The sequence below is a fragment of the Pleurodeles waltl genome, chromosome 10 (genome assembly GCF_031143425.1).
Source record: "Pleurodeles waltl isolate 20211129_DDA chromosome 10, aPleWal1.hap1.20221129, whole genome shotgun sequence".
Lineage (NCBI taxonomy): Eukaryota > Metazoa > Chordata > Amphibia > Caudata > Salamandridae > Pleurodeles > Pleurodeles waltl.
Window position 1 is genome coordinate 623,865,822 of NC_090449.1, and position 23,821 is coordinate 623,889,642.

Below are 23,821 nucleotides of genomic sequence, written 5' to 3' on the forward strand. Positions count from 1 at the left end.
CCGGAAATGAACTTATTGGGGGTGATTCTAACCCTGGCGGTCGGTGATAAAGCGGCGGCCAACCCGCCAACAGGCTGGCGGTCCAAAAAATGGAATTCTGACCCTGGCGGGAACCGCCAACACAGCCCGCCACAGTAACACTCCGCCCGCCACGGCGGTACAGACAAACAGCGCGGCGGTCACCGCCAACAGACAGGCGGCAGACAATGTACCGCCCACAGTATCATAACTCACCAATCCGCCACCTTTTCCGGGGCGGGAGCCCCGCCGATAAAAACACGGCGGAAACAGACTACGAACTGGAAAACGCTCACCTCTACGCACTCCACGAGGAAGGAGGACAGCATGGAACCCGAATTAAACATCCTACCTGCTCTCGTCTACCTGCTCATCTACCACGAGTACGAACGCCGGCGCAGACGCCAACGGTGAGTACTGCACCTACGACAGACGGGAGGGGGAGGAGGAAAGCTTACGGCACACACATATGCGACCCCGACCCCCCCAAACTATGTACACACCAATGCAGAGCAACAAGTCACAGTGACACCACCCAAACCCCCCTGAAAAATCCAAAGACATATTTAAATTGTGAATAAAAATTTATGTACAAAATAGGCTCTGAAAAGTATTGGTCAACTAGCCAAGAAATCAATATCAAAATAATTCTATATACATTGCAATGGATAACCGAGGCAATTAGTCCTGCACATCAAAAGAAAATCGAAGTGTCCGTGGGCCAAAGTTTAACAACACAAGGGCAAAGCCCACACAGGACACCTGAGTCCTTTGGAGAGAACACTGCAGGGGCATCTGATGACAAAACTACAGGCACCTCAGGGGGAAGGGAAGGGGGGGGCACCACAGCCACATGAGTCCACGACGCCAGATCCACGAAGGGGCCACCATGCCTACTGTTCCATCCTGGGGAGTGCAAAGCCACAGTCTCTCAAGTCTCTACAGCAGGTGGGTTGCCCACTGTTCCATCCTGGGGAGTGCAAAGCCAAAGTCTCTCAAGTCTCTACAGTAGGTGGGTTGCCCACTGTTCCATCCTGGGGAGTGCAAAGCCACAGTCTCTCAAGTCTCTACAGCAGGTGGGTTGCCCACTGTTCCATCCTGGGGAGTGCAAAGCCACAGTCTCTCAAGTCTCTACAGTAGGTGTGTTGCCCACTGTTCCATCCTGGGGAGTGCAAAGCCACAGTCTCTCAAGTCTATACAGTAGGTGGGTTGCCCACTGTTACATCCTGGGGAGTGCCAAGCCACAGTCCATCAGGTGGATTACAGTCTCCACTGGTCAAGGAGGAGGCATGGTGGGCACAGTGAACCGTGAACAGTGCATGCAGGAAGGGCCCCAGCGGAGTGGTGCTTGACAGGAAGGGCTCAGCGGAGCGGTGCTTGGGACGGCGGGGCCCAGCGGAGCGGTGCTTGACAGGAAGGGCCCAGCGGAGCGGTGCTTGAGACGGCCGGGCCCAGCGGAGCGGTGCTTGAGACGGCCGGGCCCAGCGGAGCGGTGCTTGACAGGAAGGGCCCAGCGGAGCGGTCCATGAGACGGCAGGGCCCAGCGGAGCGGTGCTTGACAGGAAGGGCCCAGCGGAGCGGTGCTTGAGACGGCGGGGCCCAGCGGAGCGGTGCTTGAGACGGCGGGGCCCAGCGGAGCGGTGCTTGACAGGAAGGGCCCAGCGGAGCGGTGCTTGAGACGGCGGGGCCCAGCAGAGCGGTGCTTGACAGGAAGGGCCCAGCGGAGCGGTGCTTGAGACGGCGGGGCCCAGCGGAGCGGTGCTTGACAGGAAGGGCCCAGCGGAGCGGTCCATGAGACGGCGGGGCCCAGCGGAGCGGTGCTTGACAGGAAGGGCCCAGCGGAGCGGTGCTTGAGACGGCGGGGCCCAGCGGAGCGGTGCTTGACAGGAAGGGCCCAGCGGAGCGGATGCTTGAAAGGAAGGGCCCAGCGGAGCGGATGCTTGACAGGAAGGGCCCAGCGGAGCGGTGCTTGACAGGAAGGGCCCAGCGGAGCGGTGCTTGAGACGGCGGGGCCCTGTTCAGCAGTGCTCTTCTGCACGGCGGGGCCCTGTTCAGCGGTGCTCTTCTGCACGGCGGGGCCCTGTTCAGCGGTGCTCGTCCAGTAAGTCAAGGGAGCCAGACCTGGCCTGGACTCCCTGCTCAGTTGCCCTCCGACCGTGCTGTTGCTGGACCCTTCGTTGACGGAGTCCTGGGCCCTTTGGTGTCCTCCCTAACACCCGGGATGGGGCTTGTGGGGCCCTCCTGCTCCGCGCTCCTGCTGGCTGACTTCTCCACCCTGCTGCCCTTTCGCTCCTTAGATGGGGCTCTCGGGCCCTTGCCTCCCCTTGATGTTGTGGCTGGTGAAGTGGGCGAACTTTGCTCCTTGGGGGCAGCCGTGTCAGTCCTCTCACGGCGGCCCTTCAGTTTCCTGGTCCTCTTGCCTGGGGGGGGGCTGGCTGTCCCCTTGCTGCTGATGGAAGTGTCACTGCTGGCAAAGGGTGGACTCCAGAACCCATGCACCACAGTGACACTCGAAGCTGGGCTGGTGGTGGCTGAGGTGCTCTTGGGACTCTTTGCAGATGGAGGGGGTGGGTCAGTGGAGGGAAAGAGGTTAAGATTAGCGAGGAAAAGTTTTTTAGGACCAAGGTAAAGGGTAGGAGAAGTGGTGATGGGAGTGGAGGAAGAGGATGTGGTTGTAGGAGAGTCAGGTGTGCTGTCTTTGGGTGCAGGTGCTTGTGCAGGAGGCTGTCGTGAGGTGGATGGCTGTTGGGTGGGTGTCTGCCTGCGTTTGTGTGTCTTGGAAGAGGGGGTGACAGACACAGTGGGAGAGGACACAGGGGACGTGTAAATGGTAGTGGGGGTGGTGACTGCACGTGTGCGGACTGTACTGGAGGGTGTGCTGGTGATGGAAGCACTGGCTGATGGTGGTGTGCATGCAGGTGTGAGTGTAGACGTCACAGGGAGGGAGGAGGTAGACGAGGAGGTGGGGGACACAGAGGTGGTAGTGACTGTTGGAATGTCTGCATCTGGGTGTTGCTTGCGTGAATGCTTGTGGGTCCTGTGGTGCTTGTGTCTGGATGAGCTGCCCTTGGGTGTTGAGGTGTGTGCAGGCTGGTCTGATGGTGTGGATGGGATAGGCTGAGGAACAGGAGACAGAGACAGGGTGGAGGCAGTCAGAAGAGGGAGGCTGGAAACAGGGACAATGGCTGCCGTCAGTGCTGAGGCCAGAGCATTGAACGATCGTTGATGGGCAGCCTGACCCGAATGAATGCCCTCCAGGTAGGCATTGCTCCGATGCACCTCCCTTTCTACCCCCTGGATGGCATTCAAAAGGGTAGTCTGCCCAACAATGATGGTCCTCAGGAGGTCAATGACCTCCTCACTGAGGGCAGCAGGGGTAACAGGGGGAGGGGCTGAGGTGCCTGGGGCGAAGGAGACGCCCGCCTTCCTGGGCGAGCGGGCATGGAGCGTAGGCTGAGGGGCTGCTGGGAGGGCGGGGTTGGTGCGCTGGGTGGCGGCTGTACCTGTAGAGGCGGGGGGCCCGGATGTTGCCGCCACCGCTAGGGAGCTCCCATCCGAGGACGTGTCGGTGTCGCTGGTGTCACCACCGGTCCCCGTTGTGGTGCTCCCCTCACCCTCCGGATCACTGGTGCCCTCGGTGTCTGTTCCTGGGCCCACCGGGGCCATGTGACTTGCAGCTCCCTCGTGCTCCGATGCCAATTCTCCTCCGCCTGATGATGCTAATGCAGACATGCACAAGAAGATGAAGAAGAAGGGTGGGGGGAGAAAAACGAAGACCAGGTTGAGTGCATGCAATGTCAACACCGTTGGCGGAGAGGACAGACACAGGAGCCTCATGCACTAAGCCGCGCATTCGGGGTACATTACTCAGTACTTCTGACTAGGACAACAGGTCTAGAGACGACATAGGCGCACATGTGTGATGCTGGCCCATCGATAGCTGTACTTGTCACCCTACAGAGGTGGGGGCCGGGAGCACAGGGCCATGCCTACAGGAGAGGACTACACTACAGAAAGCACCCTGGCCTAATGTCACCCACAACCCTCCTCCCCCACCCAGACGCCTCCACTGCGCAGAGAGATAGAAGAATGTGCTGATACTCACCCCCTTGTGTCTGCTGTGATGTCCTCAGGCGCCCATCCAAATCAGGGTAGGCCACCGCCAGGATCCGGGACATCAGGGGGGTCAGGGTACGACTGGCACCCCTCCTAGGTTGGGAGGCCATCCCCAGCAGTGACTCGGCGGTCTTCCTGGTCCCGCGGCGGATGTCCTCCCACCTCTTGCGGCAGTGGGTGCCCCGTCTGACGTGGACCCCCAGGGCCCGGACTTCCTTGGCGATGGCACGCCAAATGTCCACTTTCTGATGGGCGCTGACCTATGTGACATGTACAGGGTGGGAAGGGAAAAATCATCATTTTTCTGCATGTTAGATGCGATTGGCCCACCCTCCACAACCTTGCCATATGGCACATGCTCTCATCTGTCGTGCGTTGCACTCCTCATTCGCTCCCCACCCCACCATCTTACATCCACCCCACTCAACACAGGCATAGCCCATTCAATGTGCACCCAGTGTACTTACCTGTTGGTCTGGAGGACCGTAGAGTAACGCATACTGGGGGAGGACCCCATCCACAAGTTTCTCCAACTCCTCAGACGTGAAGGCAGGGGCCCTTTCCCCAGTCGCAGCAGCCATTGTCACTTCCAGACCGAGGTCACAGCAGCACTTGCAGTATAGGTCCTCTCCTGTGGATGATCAGGTCTTGAGTGATTAAGCAGATAGAAAATGGCGGTCACGCCCGCGGCGGTGCGTACCGCCGCGGTGCGTACCGCGACCGCCGGCGCACCTCGTCATTGGCTCCTGAAACCCATAGGCTTCAATGTTAGCCAATGCGGCTTCGTATAGCGGTCTTCGACCGCCTACCGCCACGGTGTGCCACGCCAGCGCATTGACCTCACATCCCATTGTCCCACTTCACAGGTCAGGCAGCCGCCATTTCAAGGGCCCACATGGCATAATTTGTACTGCGTCACACAGGCCTAGGCCTTGCATTGACACACATACACGCCTTCCAATACATAGATAACCGTGTGCTCGGCATGCTGTGGTGAACGTACCGGTGATTTGCTTGACTCTGTGCTCCATGTTGTCCTTCCTAGGCACCGTCCGCTGGGACTTGCGAGGAGAAGGATGAATCCTCGCGTGTACCGACCGCTGGTGGACCTGTCGACAATGGAAGAACGCCATATCATACTACGATACCGACTTGACCGAGCCACTATATATGAACTGTGTGCCCAGCTGGAGCCAGCCCTGATGTCCCAATCCGCCAACCCACAGGAATTCCCCCTCTTTTGCAGGTTCTGTCGGTCCTCCATTTTTTGGCAAGTGGCTCATTCCAGACAACAGTGGCCATGTCATCTGGAATGTCTCAGCCTATGTTTTCAAAAATTTTGTCTAGAGTGTTGTCTGCCCTGACGAAACACATGCGGAGCTACATTGTATTCCCAGAGGAGGTTGATTTGGCCACTGTGAAGGGTGATTTCTATGCCCTTGGACATATCCCCAACATAATTGGTGCCATTGATGGGACCCATGTGGCTTTAGTACCCCCAAAAGACGATGAGCAGGTGTACAGAAACAGGAAAAGTTACCATTCTATGAACGTCCAGGTGGTCTGTTTGGCTGACCAGTACATCTCCCATGTGAATGTCATGTTCCCTAGGTCAGTGCATGACGCGTATGTGATGCGTAATAGCAGCATCCCTTATGTGATGGAACAGCTACAGAGACAACGTGTGTGGCTAATTGGTGACTCTGGTTACCCCAACCTGCCTTGGCTATTGACCCCAGTGAGGAATCCCCGGACCAGGGCAGAGGAACGGTACAATGAGGCCCATGGGCGAACTAGGAGGATCATAGAAAGAACCTTTGGCCTCCTGAAGGCCAGGTTTAGGTGCCTGCATATGACAGGGGGATCCCTGATGTACTCACCAAAGAAGGTGTGCCAGATCATCGTGGCCTGCTGTATGCTTCACAATCTGGCATTGCGACGTCAGGTGCCTTTCCTGCAGGAGGATGGTCCAGATGGTGGTGTTGAAGCAGCTGTGGAGCCTGCGGAGAGTGAAGAGGAGGAAGACGAAGAGGACGACCCAGACAACAGGGACAGAGTTATCCAACAGTATTTTCAGTAGCACACAGGTAAGAATCACCCACGCCATTTAACATTTACTGAAAGCCCCCTGCATCTTTACTTTGTGTATTTCCCCCCAGTTCTTTTACACTGATGTTTGATTTTCCCTTCCCTTTTCAGTGCTGTATGACCCACTGCATGACTTCTGCTTGGTTAGCCCATGGACTAATGCTTATTGACATCGGTATGTTGTCATCACAAAAATAACAGAACATTATTGATCAGTAATGTGTTATACATTTGTAAATAATACAGGCTGACTCCTGAATGATTTCAGTGCAATGAGTGATTTATTTTTAGTGCTAGATATTGGTACATGATATTTAAACGGTGATGGGTGAGGGTGGAGTTATGTCCATGGCAGAGCCCAGTTCTCTGTTGCACAGGTGCATTTTCCATATGCCTGTGGAAGGATGGGGCAGGGGCAGTTCAAGGTTGGACAGGGTGACACTGTGGGACAGTGGGATGACATCAGGGGGTATCTTATGCTGGCGGGGGTCTTGGCATCCTACTCTGTCTTCCTGTGAGATCTCAGGTTCCTCTTGCGGGGTGGTTGTTCTTCAGCAGGAGGTGGGGTTCTGGTGGCCCGTCGTTCTGTGGGGGCCTCCTGACCACTAGCGCCGGCGGAGGTGGTAGGCTGTTCCTGGCTAGTGACAGGGGCCCTTTGTGGTGCCACATGGTCCCGCAATGTTGTTTCTATACGGTTGAGGGCCTGGACTATGGTCCCCATAGTGGTAGCGATGTCCCCGAGTTCATTGCTGAACCCCATGTACCGTTCCTCCTGCGGTGCCTGGATCTCGGTGAACCTGGCCAGTACCGTCGCCATCGTCTCCTGGGAGTGATGGTATGCTCCCATGATGGTGGTGAGGGCCTCTTGGAGAGTCGGTTCCCTGGGCCTGTCCTCCCCCCCCCTGTCGCACAGCAGCCCTCCCAGTTGCCCTGTTTCCACAGGCCTCTGTCCCCTGGACGGTGTGCCCACTACCACTGCCCCCAGGTCCCTGTTGTTGTTGGGGTGTTGGGTCAACCTGGGTGCCCTGTAGTGGCGGACACACCGCTGATTGACGCGTCCGTGAGACAGAGGCATGGGCCCGCTGGGTGGGAGCTGTGCTGGTGTTCCCAGAGGGGGTTGGGTCTGCTGTGGCCTGTGTCTGTGTGTGGGGAACCGACTGTCCAGAGGTCCCCGATGGTCCGGGCTGGTCATCAGGTTCTAGGTCGACAGAGCTGCTGTCCTCGCTGGGGGCCTGTTCTGGGGGTGGGATGGACAAATCTGGACCCTCCGTGGTGGTGTGTTGGCGTTCGGGCCCTGCAGGGGTAAAGGAGTATGGTTATTGTTTCTGTGTGTGCCATGGCGTGCATTTTGAGTGCCCTTGTCCCCCAGTGCTGGCATTCCCTTGTGGGAGGTGTTGTGAGGGTGGTGGGGGGGGGGGGGGTGTATGGGTATGTGCAATGGTCATGCTTTGGTGGTGGCTGTCTATGGTTTGTGTTGGCATTCAGGGGTTGGTGTTGTTTAGGGTGGGTTGTGCTGGTGAGACATTGGCAGGGAGGTTGTGTGCTGGGGGGTTGGGATTGGGGGTGAGGGGGGGGGGTGGGGGTTGGCATGCTGGTGGTTGGGGGGGGTGAAGTAGTTGAGATTCGACTTACCAGAGTCCATTCCTCCGTGTACTCCAGCGAGGCCATCAGGATGCAGGATGTTCAAGACCTCTTGCTCCCATGCTGTGAATTCGGGTGGAGTGGGTGGGGGTCCGCCGCCAGTCTTCTGCACAGCGATGTTGTGTCGTGACACCATCGAGCGCACCTTCCCCCGTAGGTCGTTGCATCGCTTTCTGATATCTTCCCGATTTCTGGGATGCTGTCCCACAGCGTTGACCCTGTCTACGATCCTTTGCCGTAGCTCCGCCTTCCTTGCTATAGTGGTGTGCTGCACCTGTGTGCCGAAGAGCTGGGGCTCAACCCTTATAATCTCCTCCACCATGACCCTGAGTTCTTGGTCCGAGAACCTGGGGTGTCTTTGGGGTGCCATGGGGTGGTGTGGATGAGGTGTGGGGTGGTGTTTGTGGTGATGTGCGTGGTGATATGTGGTGATGTGTGCGTAAATGTGGTGTGGGTGATGAAGTTGGGTTCCTGTGTGTGTAGGGGTTTTCGTTTCCTGTGCTCGCTCTCTCTATCTCTGTCTCCTTCTCTCCGATTTCCAACTAGTGGGGGTTTGTGGGTGATGTGGGTGTGTGTTTTATAGTTGATTGAATGTGGGGGAGTGTTGTTTGTATGTGCATCAGGTGTGTGTATTTCAAATTGTCCAATGTGGCTGTGTTTTGTATGTGTGTGTGTATTTTGACAGCGGCGGTGTGTACCGCCAATGGAATACCGCGTTTGAAGGACCGCCGCGTGGATTCGTGGGTCAGAATGGCATGGGCGTGTTTGTGTTGGCGTGACGGTGGAGGTTTGGTCATCTCCAGTTTTCCGCGGCCCGCTGATGAGGCGGCCTTCCTTGGATGTCGGATTTTTGGCGGTTTCACAGTTGGTGGTCAGAATAACCGTGGCGGTTTACCGCGGCCGTAGAATGGCGGACTTCTGACCGGCGGTCAGGGCCTTTTACCGCTGAGGTCAGAATGACCCCCATAGTGTTGTACAACCTCCCAATTCCTCCCCCTCCCTTTTTAATGTTTTACATAGTTTCATACTGGGTTTTAGATAGGTAGTAATGGGTAGGTGTGGGGTAGGCATGGGTTAGGTTAAGTATAGTGGGGGTGGGTTTTTCTTGTTGGGGGTTCAGTGGGGAGTAATGTTGCGGTATATGTGAATAAAAAAATAAAATAAAAACATTTCCCAAAAATATATATTTGTTTAGGCCATAGGTTAGGTTAGTACATGTGTAGTCATAGTTTATGTTGTCCTACTTGTATCTTGTCTCTTAAGAGGGTGAGGGGCCAATGATTAGAGTGTGGTGTTACATGTGTAAGATAAGTTTAGAATAGGTTAGATAGGTGTAGTTGTTAGTTAAGTTTCGTTAGTATAGGTTACTTTAACATAGGGTAGGTTTTAGGTTATTTTTTGGTATATGGTTTTACAATAAATCCTGTTTATCTCAACATAATAATTTTGTACGTTGATTGAGTGTCTGGGGGTTCTCGTGAGTTGACTCGCCAGGTGGGGGGCGAATGGCCTAAGATATGCTTACTGTCTTGCTTTCCCAGTTTTACCATGTGCATCCCCTATGACCAAGGAGCTGTCAGAATGGCTGCTACATACCGTCTACTAGTGCATACATTTGCCACCCAGTGTTCCAGCCATTCAAAAAATGTGTATGTATACTTTATCTTGGGCAGGTAAATATGGTACTTCACCTGTCATTGGTGGGGTCCTGCAATTTCATTGTTGGCAAGTGTGGTACACCTGACAACACGCACATTTGTAACTGTATTCTGCAACACTGACAGGTGGCCATCATTAATAAGGTTAGCTTCTCCTGTACCACACATATAAGTTGTACTGATACTCCCATCTGGGTAAACTTCCATCTAATTGGTTCAGAGCCATACATGCCATATTTCTACTTCAAAGGATATCTGTTCAAATTCCTATAGTATACTCAGTAAGTTGGTTGTAGCCGACAACCACATCATTCACCTTTCTAATGTTTTATCCTAGTGTGTGGCTTTGTGTCTGACAGTCATGCACTTGTGTACTGATATTCTGTACACATTGACATGGATTGACACAATGCTATCTTTTAGCTGAGTAGATGGATCACAGTAAACATAGAAATGCTACATGTGTGCAAGGTGCTTTATTTACAGGTGCAATTGTAATTGTGATTTCTATACAATGTCCATTTCACAGACCAATGAGTGAATGTTATCCATATGTAGCACACTCGGAGTCTAGGGTTGAGGGACATGTCATGAGACATAGTTAGGAGTAGTGTGCATTAGTGAGGAGTTAAAAAATTGCCAATTGCTGTGAAAGAGACATTGGCAGCACACAGCAGACAATTCAACAGTGGTTAGGTGAAGAGGGCACATTTCCTACTGTCACAACACTGGCATGATCTTTAGCCCAGAACTAAGGAGAAACAGTCCATGTGGCACAGACTGGTGCTACTGGGTGCTTTTCCTTTTGAATGTTATTCCTTCCACACCTTCATCCTCTGATATGTGTGGTGCCTTCTGTGCCATGGTTGATGCTGTTGTAGAGGTAGAGGGGCCACACACACTTCAGGGGATAGAGATGTGGAGTCAAAGGTCTCGGCAGCTGCCATTTGTGACAACGCATAAGGCAACACTGCAGCAAAGAGGAACTGCTGATTTTTCAACACCGCAGCAATATCACGGTGGTAGGCAGCCATGTTTATCCTGAGGGAGGCCACTTCCCGCTGTATGGACTCCAGGGTATTCTGCAAAGCCCTCAGCCTGTTGTCTGTTATGCTGCTGCCAGTTAGGGGAGGTCATCTGTTGTAGCCTCTTCTTCATGACAGCAGCTATGTCAGCCAGAGACTGTTGGAGTCCACATAGCAGGGAGTGGGTCAGCTCAGTTGTCCTTATTGGGACTGAGGCTTGTCTGCACTCCCTCTAGGCTGCCTGCCATGGTCTCCATCCCCACCCGCACCTGCTTGGCCAGCACCCACTGGACTCCTCCCACGAACAGCTGGTGCTAGTGCTCCTTCACCTCTCTGACAAGGATATCATGCTCCTCCTTGCTAAAGCAACACTTGCGCTTTCGCTTTTCCTTCTCCTAGTACTTTTCTGGACCCTCCTGGCTGGTACTTGGGTGGTTGGGGTCTCCCTGGGGTCTCTCCTGGCCAATGATTACATCTTCTCTTGCAATTGCACCCTTTCCTGCTTGTTTTGATGCTAATGCAGGGTACAAATGGTGCTAACCCTTTTGCGACATGTTTACGTGCTGCAAAACGGTCTAGCGTGTCAACACCAGAGCAGTACGCGCTCTATTGGCGACAAAAATGCAAAAACCCAGCACTCTTAAAACAACGTAATTTATGCATTGTGCTGATATGTTGTGGTTTAACCTTTTGCATTGCAGAGTTCAATCCTGAAAACTTATTTTTAATATGCTTACAAATACTGTTCCTTTGCAATGTATTGCTGCTGGTTTTCAGAGTGTGTTAGGGTGTGGTCCCTTTCCAGGGCCTTCCAGAGACTTTCCCTGCAACATGCCTGGGCGTGGTTCTGGGCTGGGCCAAGACTCTATAAAAGAGAGCCAGCCCAACTCCCAGTGCTCACTATTCAGAGGTCCCGGTGCAGAGCAGCATCTTCTTCCTGAGCTCCTCTCCCGGCGGCCTATTTGGATCTTCCAGTCTTCTGCCCTTCATCCTTCATTGGTGATCATTGTTCCAGGCGGTAAGACGGTGGTTGGACTATCCCGACACCGTTATTGAGACTTTTCATATTCTTGGTTTAATTCTTAAATGAGTAACAGATTACTTGCGCGCTACCATTTCTTGACATTTATATGGTAGTTTACAAATAGGCAAGACTCGCGATTTGTTTCATAAAGGTTTGACTTTGTTATTCATTGCGTGCTACCATTTCTTGACATTGGCATGGTGGCTTAAGAATCGGCAAAACGCGCGATTCGTTTTATGGTGTTTAAACATTGTTGTCCATTGCGCGCTACTATTTCTTGACATTTACATGATGTTTTACGAATTGGCAAGACGCGCAACTCATTTCATGAGGATTTAACTTTGTTGTTTATTGCGCTACCATTTCTTGACATTTACATGGTGGCTTAAGAATCGGCAAAAGGAGCGCGATTCGTTTCATTGTACTTTGATCTTGTTATTTATTGTGAGCTGTTATTTCTTGACATTTACATCGTGTTTTACGAATCGGCAAGACGCGCAATTTGATTCATGATAATTTGACTTTGATATTCATTGCGTGCTACCATTTCTTGGTATTTTACATGGTAACACTTGAATGGGCAAGACGCACGATTCTGTCCTCGAGTTTAATTCATGTTGTTTATTTGTATGCCACTATTCTAAGATATTTATTATGTAATATTCGAGTTGACAAGTTATGTGATTTGTTTCCTGAATCCATATTGTGTTATTCATGGTGCACAATCCTTTTATGGTGTTTACAATATATATGGAAAATGTCACTTACCCAGTGTACATCTGTTCGTGGCATGAGATGCTGCAGATTCACATGCTGTGCACATCCCGCCATCTAGTGTTGGGCTCGGAGTGCTACAAGTTGTTTTTCTTCGAATAAGTCTTTTCGAGTCACGAGATCGAGGGACTCCTCCCCTTTCGGCTCCATTGCACATGGGCGTCGACTCCATCTTAGATTGTTTTCCCCGCAGAGGGTGAGGTAGGAGTTGTGTATATAGTAATAGTGCCCATGCAATGGAGTAAATATGTATGTACATAATATGGTTAAAAGTGATATATTTACAAATTTACAAATGTTCAAGACCTTTTTTCAACTTAAAACGGCTACAGGCTCCCGGGGAGGTGGGAGGGCGCATGTGAATCTGCAGCGTCTCATGCCACGAGCAGATGTACACTGGGTAAGTGACATTTTCCGTTCAATGGCATGTGTAGCTGCAGATACACATGCTGTGCATAGACTAGTAAGCAGTTATCTCCCCAAAAGCGGTGGTTCAGCCTGTAGGAGTTGAAGTTGTTTGAAATAAAGTCCGTAATACTGCTTGTCCTACTGTGGCTTGCTGTGTTGTTAACACATCCACGCAGTAATGCTTGGCAAATGTATGAGGCATAGATCATGTGGCTGCCTTACAGATTTCCGTCATTGGTATGTTTCCTAGAAAGGCCATGGTAGCACCTTTCTTTCTAGTTGAGTGTGCCTTTGGTGTAATAGGCAGTTCTCTTTTTGCTTTTATATAACAGGTTTGAATACATTTAACTATCCATCTGGCAATGCCTTGTTTGGATATTGGATTCCCTGTATGAGGTTTTTGAAAAGCAACAAACAATTGTTTTTTTTTGCGAATTTGTTTTGTTCTATCAATGTAGTACATTAGTGCCCTTTTGATGTCTAATGTATGTAATGCTCTCTCAGCTACAGAATCTGGTTCTGGAAAGAACACTGGGAGTTCCACTGTTTGATTTAAGTGGAACGGTGATATGACCTTAGGTAAGAATTTTGGATTTGTTTGTAGAACTACTTTATGCTTGTGTATTTGAATAAACGGTTCTTGTATGGTAAAGGCTTGTATTTCACTTACTCTTCTAAAAGATGTGATAGCTATTAGAAATGCTACTTTCCATGTTAAGTATTGTATCTCACATGAGTGCATGGGTTCAAAAGGTGGACCCATGAGTCGTGTTAATACAATGTTGAGGTTCCACGAAGGAACTGGTGGTGTTCTTGGTGGGATAATTCTTTTCAGACCCTCAATAAATTCTTTTATGACTGGGATTCTGAATAATGAAGTTGAGTGCGTAATTTGCAGATAAGCTGAAATTGCAGTGAGATGTATTTTTATGGATGAAAAAGCTAACTTTGACTTTTGTAAGTGAAGTAGGTAGCTTACGATATTTTTAGCAGATGCGTGTAATGGTTGAATTTGATTATTATGGCAGTAATAAACAAATCTTTTCCACTTATTTGCGTAGCAATGTCTTGTGGTTAGTTTTCTAGCTTGTTTTATGACCTCCATACATTCTTGTGTAAGGTCTAGGTGTCCGAATTCTAAGATTTCAGGAGCCAAATTGCTAGATTCAGCGATGCTGGATTTGGGTGTCTGATCTGTTGTTTGTGTTGAGTTAACAGATCTGGTCTGTTTGGCAGTTTGATATGAGGCACTACTGAGAGGTCTAGTAGTGTTGTGTACCAAGGTTGTCGTGCCCAAGTTGGTGCTATTAGTATGAGTTTGAGCTTGTTTTGACTCAATTTGTTTACTAGATATGGAAGAAGTGGGAGAGGGGGAAAAGCGTATGCAAATATCCCTGACCAACTCATCCATAATGCATTGCCTTGAGAGTGAGCCTGTGGGTACCTGGATGCGAAGTTTTGCCATTTTGCGTTTTCTTTTGTTGCAAATAAGTCTATTTGCGGTGTTCCCCATCTTTGGAAGTAAGTCTTTAGTATTTGGGGATGAATTTCCCATTTGTGGATCTGTTGGTGATCCCGAGAGAGATTGTCGGCTAACTGGTTTTGAATTCCTGGTATGAACTGCGCTATTAGGCGAATGTGGTTGTGAATCGCCCAATGCCATATCTTTTGTGCTAAGAGACACAACTGTGTCGAGTGTGTCCCTCCCTGTTTGTTCAGATAATACATTGTTGTCATGTTGTCTGTTTTGACAAGAATGTGTTTGTGGGTTATTATAAGTTGAAATGCTTTTAACGCTAGAAATACTGCTAGTAGTTCTAAGTGATTTATATGAAGCTGTCTCTGCTGAATGTCCCATTGTCCTTGGATGCTGTGTTGGTTGAGGTGTGCTCCCCACCCTTTCATGGAAGCATCTGTTGTGATTACGTATTGAGGCACTGGGTCTTGAAAAGGCTGCCCTCTGTTTAAGTTTATAGTGTTCCACCATTGAAGCGAGGTGTATGTTTGGCAGTCTATCAACACTAGATCTTGAAGTTGACCCTGTGCTTGAGACCATTGTGATGCTAGGCACTGCTGTAAGGGCCACATGTGTAATCTTGTGTTTGGGACAATGGCTATGCATGAGGACATCATGCCTAGTAACTTCATCAATAATTTTACCTGGCACTTTTGTTTTGGGTGCATGGCTTGTATTACGTTTTGGAATGCCTGTACCCTTCGTGGACTTGGACTGGCAATCCCTTTTGTTGTGTTGATTGTTGCTCCTAAGTACTGTTGTATCTGACACAGCTGTAGGTGTGATTTGTTGTAGTTGAGTGAGAAACCTAGCATGTGAAGGGTTTCTATGACATACTTTGTGTGTTGTGAACACCGTTCTTGCGTATTGGTTTTGATTAACCAATCATCTAGGTACGGGAACACATGTATTTGCTGCCTTCTGATATGGGCTGCCACTACGGCCAGGCATTTTGTAAAAACTCTTGGCGCTGTTGTTATTCCGAATGGCAACACTTTGAACTGGTAATGTACCCCTTGGATTAGAAACCTTAAGTACTTTCAGTGAGAAGGATGTATAGGTATATGGAAATACGCATCCTTGAGGTATAATGTTGTCATGTAGTCTTGTTGTTTGAGCAATGGGATCACGTCTTGCAGTGTCACCATGTGAAAGTGATCTGATTTGATGTAGATGCTTAATGTTCTGAGATCTAAGATGGGTCTTAGAGTTTTGTCTTTTTTGGGTATCAGAAAGTACAGGGAGTAAACTCCTGTTCCTTTCTGATGAATTGGTACAAGCTATATTGCATCTTTTTGTAACAACGCTTGGACCTCTAGTTGTAATAGATCCATGTGTTGTTTGGACATGGTGTGTGTTTTCGGTGGGACATTTGGAGGGAACTGTAGAAATTCTATGCAGTAATCATGTTGGATAATGGCTAGGACCCACGTGTCTGTTGTTATTTCCTCCCAGTTTTTGTAAAAATTGGTTAGTCTCCCCCCCACTGGTGTTATGTGTTGGGGATTTGTGACGTTGAAGTCACTGTTTATTTTGTGGTGTTTTGGGACTCTGGAACTTCCCTCTATTTTTTGGGAATTGTCCCCCTCTGTATTGCCCCCGAAAACTTCCCCTCTGATATTGACTCTGGTAAGTGGGTGTTGTTTGTGAGGTTGAGGGTTCTGTGCTCTGTCCCCGAAACCCCCCTCTAAACTGTGATTTACGAAATGTGCCTCTGCTCTGTGGGGAGTAGAGTGCTCCCATGGCTTTGGCCGTATCTGTGTCCTTTTTAAGTTTTTCGATAGCAGTGTCCACCTCCGGCCCAAACAACTGCTGTCCGTTAAAAGGCATATTCAGCACTGCTTGTTGAATTTCCGGCTTGAGTCCTGAGGTGCGTAGCCATGCGTGTCTCCGTATGGTGACTGCTGTATTTAGAGTCCTAGCAGCTGTGTCTGCTGCATCCATTGCTGACCGTATCTGATTGTTAGAGATACTCTGGCCTTCTTCCACCACTTGTTGTGCTCTCTTTTGGAACTCTTTGGGTAGGTGTTCTATGAAATGTTGCATTTCATCCCAATGAGCCCTATCATATCTAGCCAGCAAGGCCTGTGAGTTGGCAATGCGCCATTGGTTGGCTGCCTGTGCCGCGACCCTTTTCCCCGCTGCGTCGAACTTGCGACTTTCCTTGTCTGGTGGTGGTGCATCTCCCGAGGTGTGTGAGTTCGCCCTTTTGCGAGCTGCCCCTACAACCACTGAGTCTGGTGTTAATTGCTGCGTAATGTACACAGGGTCTGTTGGTGGCGGTTTGTACTTTTTCTCCACCCTTGGAGTAATGGCCCTGCCTTTCACAGGCTCCTGAAACACTTGTTTTGAGTGTTTCAGCATTCCCGGTAACATAAGGAGACTCTGGTACTGGCTATGTGTGCTCGACAGTGTATTAAACAGAAAGTCATCCTCTATTGGTTCTGCGTGCAGGGTGACATTGTGAAACGCAGCTGCTCTTGACACCACCTGTGTGTAGGGAATACTGTCCTCAGGTGGTGACGGTCTCGCTGGATAACAGTCGGGACTTTTATCTGATACAGGCGCATCATAAAGATCCCATGCGTCAGGATCATCCTGACTCATTCCTGTATGAGTTGGAGACTGCATCATTGGTGGAGTGGCTACCGGTGATGGTTGTGGTGAGCGTTGTGGTGATGGTGGCGGAGTTATTTGTTTTGCCACCTTTGCTTGTGGTTGCTTGTCTTTCTCTTGGAAGGCAAGTTTCCTTTTAATTCGTATTGGAGGGAGAGTACTGATCTTTCCTGTGTCCTTCTGAATGTGGAGCCTCCTTTGAGTGTAATCTGGCTCCCCTGCCTCTAGCTCCTGTCTGAATCTGTGTCCTTGCATCTGTGAGGACAGGCCCTGTTCCTCAGTGTAGGAACTTGGTTTCGGCTCCGAGGCCGGATGTTTCGGTATCGAAACCTTTTCGACTGTCTTTTTTGGCTCCGAAGACACTTTTTTGCCTTTCGGTGTTCTGATGTTTCGGTGCCGACTCATTTCGGTGCCGCCCTCTCGGTGTCGAGATTGCTCTGACCCCGTGTCTCGAGGTAGAGTCTGTTCTGTGCCGTTATCTTGACCGGAGTCAGATGACTTCGACACATGCGTGCCCTTTTTCGGTGCTGATGGTCGGTCACCTAATTTTTTGGTTAAGCCATGGCCTGTTGGCGGTGGCGTCCCCTGGGCTTTAGTGAATTTTCTGTGAGTTTTGTGCAGTGACGTCTTACTCACGGTTCTCGGCGTCTGTTCGGGATCGACCTCGTCCGAATCCGCGATGGAGAAGGTTTCTTCTTCTTCCAAGTGTTGTTGTTGTCCTGCCGACGCCATTTGTAGTCTTCTTGCTCTTCGGTCTCTTAGCGTTTTCCTCAACCGAAACGCTCGACAGGCCTCGAAGGTATCCTCTTTGTGTTCTGGAGACAAACACAAATTACAGACCAGATGCTGATCTGTGTAAGGATACTTGTTGTGACATTCGGGGCAGAAGCGGAATGGGGTCCGTTCCTTTAGCCTTGAAGACGCACGAGGTCGGGCCGACCAGGCCCCGCCGGGGAATCGAAAACCCCGAAGGGCCACCGGAGCTCTTCAAAATTCAGTGTCGATCTGTTGTAACTAACCCGACACCGAACGCAAACAATACCGTCTAATTTTTCGAGATTTAACTAACTTTCCGAACCGAAACACGGAGCGAAGAGGAACACGTCCGAACCCGATGGCGGAAAGAAAACAATCTAAGATGGAGTCGATGCCCATGCGCAATGGAGCCGAAAGGGGAGGAGTCCCTCGATCTCGTGACTCGAAAAGACTTCTTTGAAGAAAAACAACTTGTAACACTCCGAGCCCAACACTAGATGGCGGGATGTGCACAGCATGTGTATCTGCAGCTACACATGCCATCGAACATATATATATATATATCTGCAATATGCGCAATTTGTGTTGAAACATTTTAAGAGTACACAGAAGGCCAGAGTTTCTAGATGCAATATTGTATGGTCCTAGTATACATTCTCAAAACAGGATTTATATGACTGGTTTAAAATTTAGTCAGATTGTTTTTCTGATTCTCATGTAAAGGAAAGTACTTGAATAAGAAAGTTTTCATTTAATTCATCTTGATTCCCCTACAGGTATCCGGACATCTTGAAACTTAGTCATTTTAAACTTAACTCTTAGATTGTTCATGTTTTCAGAGTGACTAGGCTTAGAATCATAGTCTAGTATTAATTTCAGGAGATATAATTTTGTTATTGTGTGTTCTAACCTTTTTCTTACTACAGGTCTCCTTCCCAGCTGTTCCCTTCCTAATCCCCTCTTCAACTCTCTCAGTCTCTGTGATTTATCTATCAGAGTCTTGGAGCTGTTCAGTGGTGGACGTGTTGGGAACGTGCACAGACCCCGAGGATCTGGTGACTCTGACAAGCGCCACTTTTGCAGTCATTTTTCCTTATGGCATATTGCAGATGTTAGCGTCTTTTTTTTCACGCTAACCTTTCCTTACGCCATCCTGCGTCATTTCATAAATATGGCGCACGGATGGCGCTAAGGAATGATTCTAGCTTGTCATTTATTCCTGAATAAACATGATAGGTTTCAGATGCTTTCTCCTACTTGAAACCTTAAGGAAATCAGTAATACTCTTCAAATTGGGGGACAGGTGAATGAGTATCAATGCACAAAAATCATCACAGCTAGACTGTGGGCCCCTCTAAATGTCTTTGTTCCAGGTTGCAGAATATAGTGACTGGCCTCTTGCTTATACTCAACAGTTAGACCTCAGTTACCACTCACCTGCACACCAATACATTTCTAGCTTTTGAAAATAATAATTTTCAAATTTCTCAGCTTGGTACATCATGCACTTAATGCATCCACCTTAATTGTGTCTTAAGCCCTTAACTGTACCAGGAAATCTGCCATAAGGGCCTTCTTGAACGTTCCATGCTTTTGAATGTCCGCCATGGCAGGAGACCCATCTTGCAAAACAAGCTGCCACTGTTGAACTTCTTATTCTCATCTTTGTTCTTCAGCTATGATCATCTCTCTTTCCAGTAACAACTTAAAACTTGCCAAGTTACAGGTTAAAATGAGTCTGTTTTAACAGTACGCTTTTGCGCCAAAACATCTTTTGGTAACTTTGTGGTTCATAGGATTGCTAATAATCAACCAATCCTTCTCCTATCATGAGAGACCATGACAGTGTGGACCTTTAGTATGATTTGTCATGAATCATGATTTTGATTGTCAATTACCCCCTAAAAGATGCCACATCATGTCTCATTTTGACTACATTTTCCTTACAATAGTAGAAATTTGGACGAAACACTCTGCAGTGAGTATCATATTCCATCAGTAACCAAGTTACTTTATTGAGCTGATGTTTCATGTACATATTTCAATGTAAGTAAGATACAACTGTTAGACTAAGTTACCAAGGTTGGTGAAGTACACAATAAATACAAGTAAAACTGAAAGGTTTAGTAGTGGTCACAAATTCTTCGACACTGGAAGTTGTTCACAAATATAACACCAAATTCATGGCTGAGTGGTTATTTATCCTATTGCACCTTGCAGTGAATTGCAAGGAAGTCTTCTGTTGGTAGGTCAATGCAAAGGTTAGGCATGACTTATACGGAACCATAAGGCTGACAGTTGGTCCCTTTGGAGTATGGAAAGCAAACTCCCAAAAAATTGTTGGGAGTATAATGGGGAGGGTTTTCTCACGGTCGAAATACTTTTCCTATGATAAAAAAAGAATGAATCCAAAAATCTTTTCAGAATTATGCCTGAAAAGATGCAGATGACCCCAGTTTCTAAACATAATCAAATGGTTGACTCTGCACCAGTGATAGGTCATCAATCTGCAGGTGTGGATTTCCAAAAATTTTTGTGAACCGGGCTCAGGCTTGTATAAACTTCAAAATACCTGCAGCGCCACTTTTCTTGTGCCCCTTAGGGCCCCCTATCATCACCATGTGTTTGCCATATGTAAGATATGGGACACCATGGCAGTAGTTAGGCGAAGTAGGGTCCACATTTTTGAGGCTAGTTTGTAGCTTTACAGGACTAGCGTAAAAAATGGTGATGCTAATCTTGCAAAGCCTATTGCGGCCCATTGGTGTGCTTTCTTTTAATGCCTGCTCTGAGTAAGCGTTAAAAGTGCTGACAAAAATGACGTAAAGATTTCTTTGTGCCATTTTTTCACCCATCCCTAATGGGGGAACGCCCCCTTTGCATAAATTATGACAGGCACTGGCATAATATAGCGAAAAGCGTTACGAAGTCCTTTGTAAATTTGGCGCAGCAATTGTGGCCTATATGGGCCACATTAGCTTAAAAAAATACGCCAATGAGGCGCAAGGACGCTCTAGGGTCTCTTAAATCAGCCCCCTAGTGACAATTCAAAAGTAGAACACCATTACAATTTAGCTATTATATATGGAGTATTGTACCCCCATCAAGTAAATTGTAAGCATACTATGAGTTAGTACTGTCTTCTGTGTTTGTAGCCTGCTGCTTTAAATGATATGGACCTCTTTGTGACTTAAAATACCCTTAAAATTGTGAGTTGGGATTATATTATTTATATACCTTTGCCACGTTGGCAAGGCTTGTTTGCTTAATTACCTACCAAGTACAAGTAAAAGTGGTATAAAACAAGTATGCACACTTTTGGAACCAGTACATGGCCCATTTGGCCTGTAAAAGTTACCATTGTGGCCTCCTCACCTACGTGGGACTGCTGTATTAGAAAGCAACCATGCCAATAGAGCAATATCACTAAACACGGGGGAAAACACACTAAGAAGATTTAAGATATCCATGTATTTGCTAAATGTTATCCATCACGAAGGGTTTTCAACTGTTGTGCCCAGACCATACTCATCATGAAAAGGTTCTCCATCTGGACTTATGTAGAAGTGAAAGGAAGTATAGTGGAATGTTCATGTTCACATTTTCTACATAAAAAATGTAAAATGTTCTTGTTGCACCACACCAGACAAGACATTTCTCTACTTTGTCTTGTATTACGTGTGAGTGTCAGAAAATATTACAATATCACATTATCTAATGAGCTATAAACCAACCACTTTTGTCATAGGAAGGTGTCACATTAATCTTTGTGGCCTGTAATCCATAATGATACAATCAATGTCTGTCCTATATCTACGATGACAAAGCATGTCAGGTTTGATCCCATTAGCAGACGTTGGTGCCATCACTTGTTTGGCGAGTCAAGAAGTTTGAAATGTAGACGTTGGTCCTTTCAGTTATGTGAGCTCTATAGTTTCACACTCCCTGTCCACCTCCACCGAGCACCCCACTTTATTATGGAAGAGGTGTGATAGGCTTCCCTTCTGGGATGTCTTGCTCTGCATCGGTTTCTCTTTCTTTTTGTGGCGCTTGTTTTGCTTGCAGAGGTCATGTATATCCCAAATTCTGAGGCTACCATCATGGGAAGCAGTGTACAACGAATTGTTGTGGATCTGTAAGAAAAGGTATGTGCTTCATTAAGAACTGTTTCTTTTTTATCATGCTCACAAGACACCTTTGATTTCTTTCCAACAGAGTAAGACAGTCTATATATAATTCACGAACCCCAGAATGGAAAAAAGTTACTTACTTGTATCAATTGTTTTGCAGCATGAGGCTATTCTATTTCCACATGCTTTGCACTGTACCACAATCTAGCACTTGGGTATGAAAAAACTTCTTTTTTACCTGAACAATATTTTAGGAATCCACAATAGCTAGAATTTGCACTGTTCATGAAGATACTGACCCAAAAGCCATCATTTCCTACACTGTAAGCACCACATTTTGGAAGTATGGCTTGACAGCACAGCTCTCGCTAGACAACAATGTGAAAATCACCAGGCCAACGCCTCTGCCTCCACCCACATTTTGGGATCCAGGTTTACATGTTTTGATTGGGCAGGTGTTGTGTGCTTTCATAAAAAGTGCTTGCCCTCCTCACAGCTGTGAATATTTAGTTTATTTCTCCAGCTGCTAGAGCTTGAACTTTCAGGCACACACACACATTGCATTGTAATGCTATCAAAGTGTCTTAGATAACTCATGCACGCCAACAGACTCAACTCAGGTGGGATACTCATGATATTCTAAGCCAGCAATGGCTTTATTCTAACTGTCTCCTGACTAAAATCGTCTCTGCTTCAATAGAAGTCAATCAATAAAATACACTCCCTCAATTGTTTTTCTACTCTAAAATGATGGCAAACAGGATAACTTGATAATTTATGATGTCTTTCTCTGGCAGCAGCACAGGTGGGAGGAGGGCAGTCACTAACTTACATGGATTTTTAAATCTGGCTTGATAGAGAAACCCTTACCTAACCTTTCATCCTTTGCCATGAATTCTGCAGTTCTTTGCCTCTATGCAAATGCATATCCATTTCCCTGCAATTGGCTTGAAATGTTTTATATTACCATACAACATTCCTTTAAAGTCAGAACTATTGTCATTGCCAAGGCTCGTTAAATCATCATCAATGTCTAATGGGTAAGTGGCGAGTGAGGAATTATGCTGTGTGAAGAGCGTAACGATTCCCATACAATTATAATTCTTGACACAAATGATTTGGATTTATTAGTAGATCCAGAATAACAGTTGTATAAGTGCAAGGCAGTTAATAAGTGTGGCTTGCTAAGAAGATCTTATCTTCTGGCATTGTACAGATTGAATTGGAATAGTTGGGGTACTTTGTAACAGAGCTGATTTTTAAGGTAGTATCATTCACTGAATCATCTACTGTATATGGCTAAAGAGTGGGTCAATGTTTATTTCATCAAAGTTTGCTTGAAATTATATTGATTCTATGAGTAAAGGGGCAAATTACAATTCTTGTGGAGGAGTATGATTTGGGGATGACTCTGAACATATTCCAGGGGGGTCCACTGATCATCATACAAAGTTAATTGTCATCCCTTACCACATACTGAAGAATTGTGTTGACATTAGAAAGATGGAAGTTGCTGGATTTAGCATCATCATGCCTCCAAGAAGAGCATTATTCAGATTTGTGCTGATTAAGAGTTGTGCAATTTTCCTGCAAGGTACACTGTAGGTTCTTTTCGATTTTGCAACATGACTTTTGGGTTGGCTTCTGTAGTCTCTGTTCTTTACAGGATAAGCTGAAGTTCTTAAGGAGGTTGCAGGTGTTGTAGCCTTCTACAATGACATTTTCATTATCAAGAAGGCCTTTGAAGCACACAACAGGATTTTGAAAAATTACTCATCTATTCTAGAAGAGAAAGGGATAACTTTTAAAAAGGACAATTTGAATTTAGGAAAAACCTCATAGAGTATCATCTTTGTCATGTGATTCAGCGTGATGGTATGTTCTGGATTTATTGATGCCGTAGTACAGGCACCAGCTCCTGTCAACACAGAAAAACTGGTATTGTTCTAGAGTCCCTCTAAATTTTATATAAACGTTGAAACAACTTTTGCATTCCAAAATCAAAAGTTTACAGCAGTTAATGAAAAAGAATGTTGAATTTGTTTGGTCAG

General features: G+C 47.7%; 1 protein-coding gene across 1 annotated transcript in view; it reads right to left on the reverse strand.

Moving 5' to 3' along the window:
- Nucleotides 1-19,619: 19,619 nt before the first annotated feature.
- The window catches only part of WDR86 (WD repeat domain 86), a 309,109-nt gene continuing 304,907 nt past the window's right edge, over nt 19,620-23,821 (reverse strand). The window contains exon 7 of the mRNA XM_069211095.1: nt 19,620-21,773. Within this exon, the coding sequence (XP_069067196.1) occupies nt 21,558-21,773 (216 nt within the window). The 3' untranslated portion in view covers nt 19,620-21,557. The remainder of the gene's footprint in view (nt 21,774-23,821) is intronic.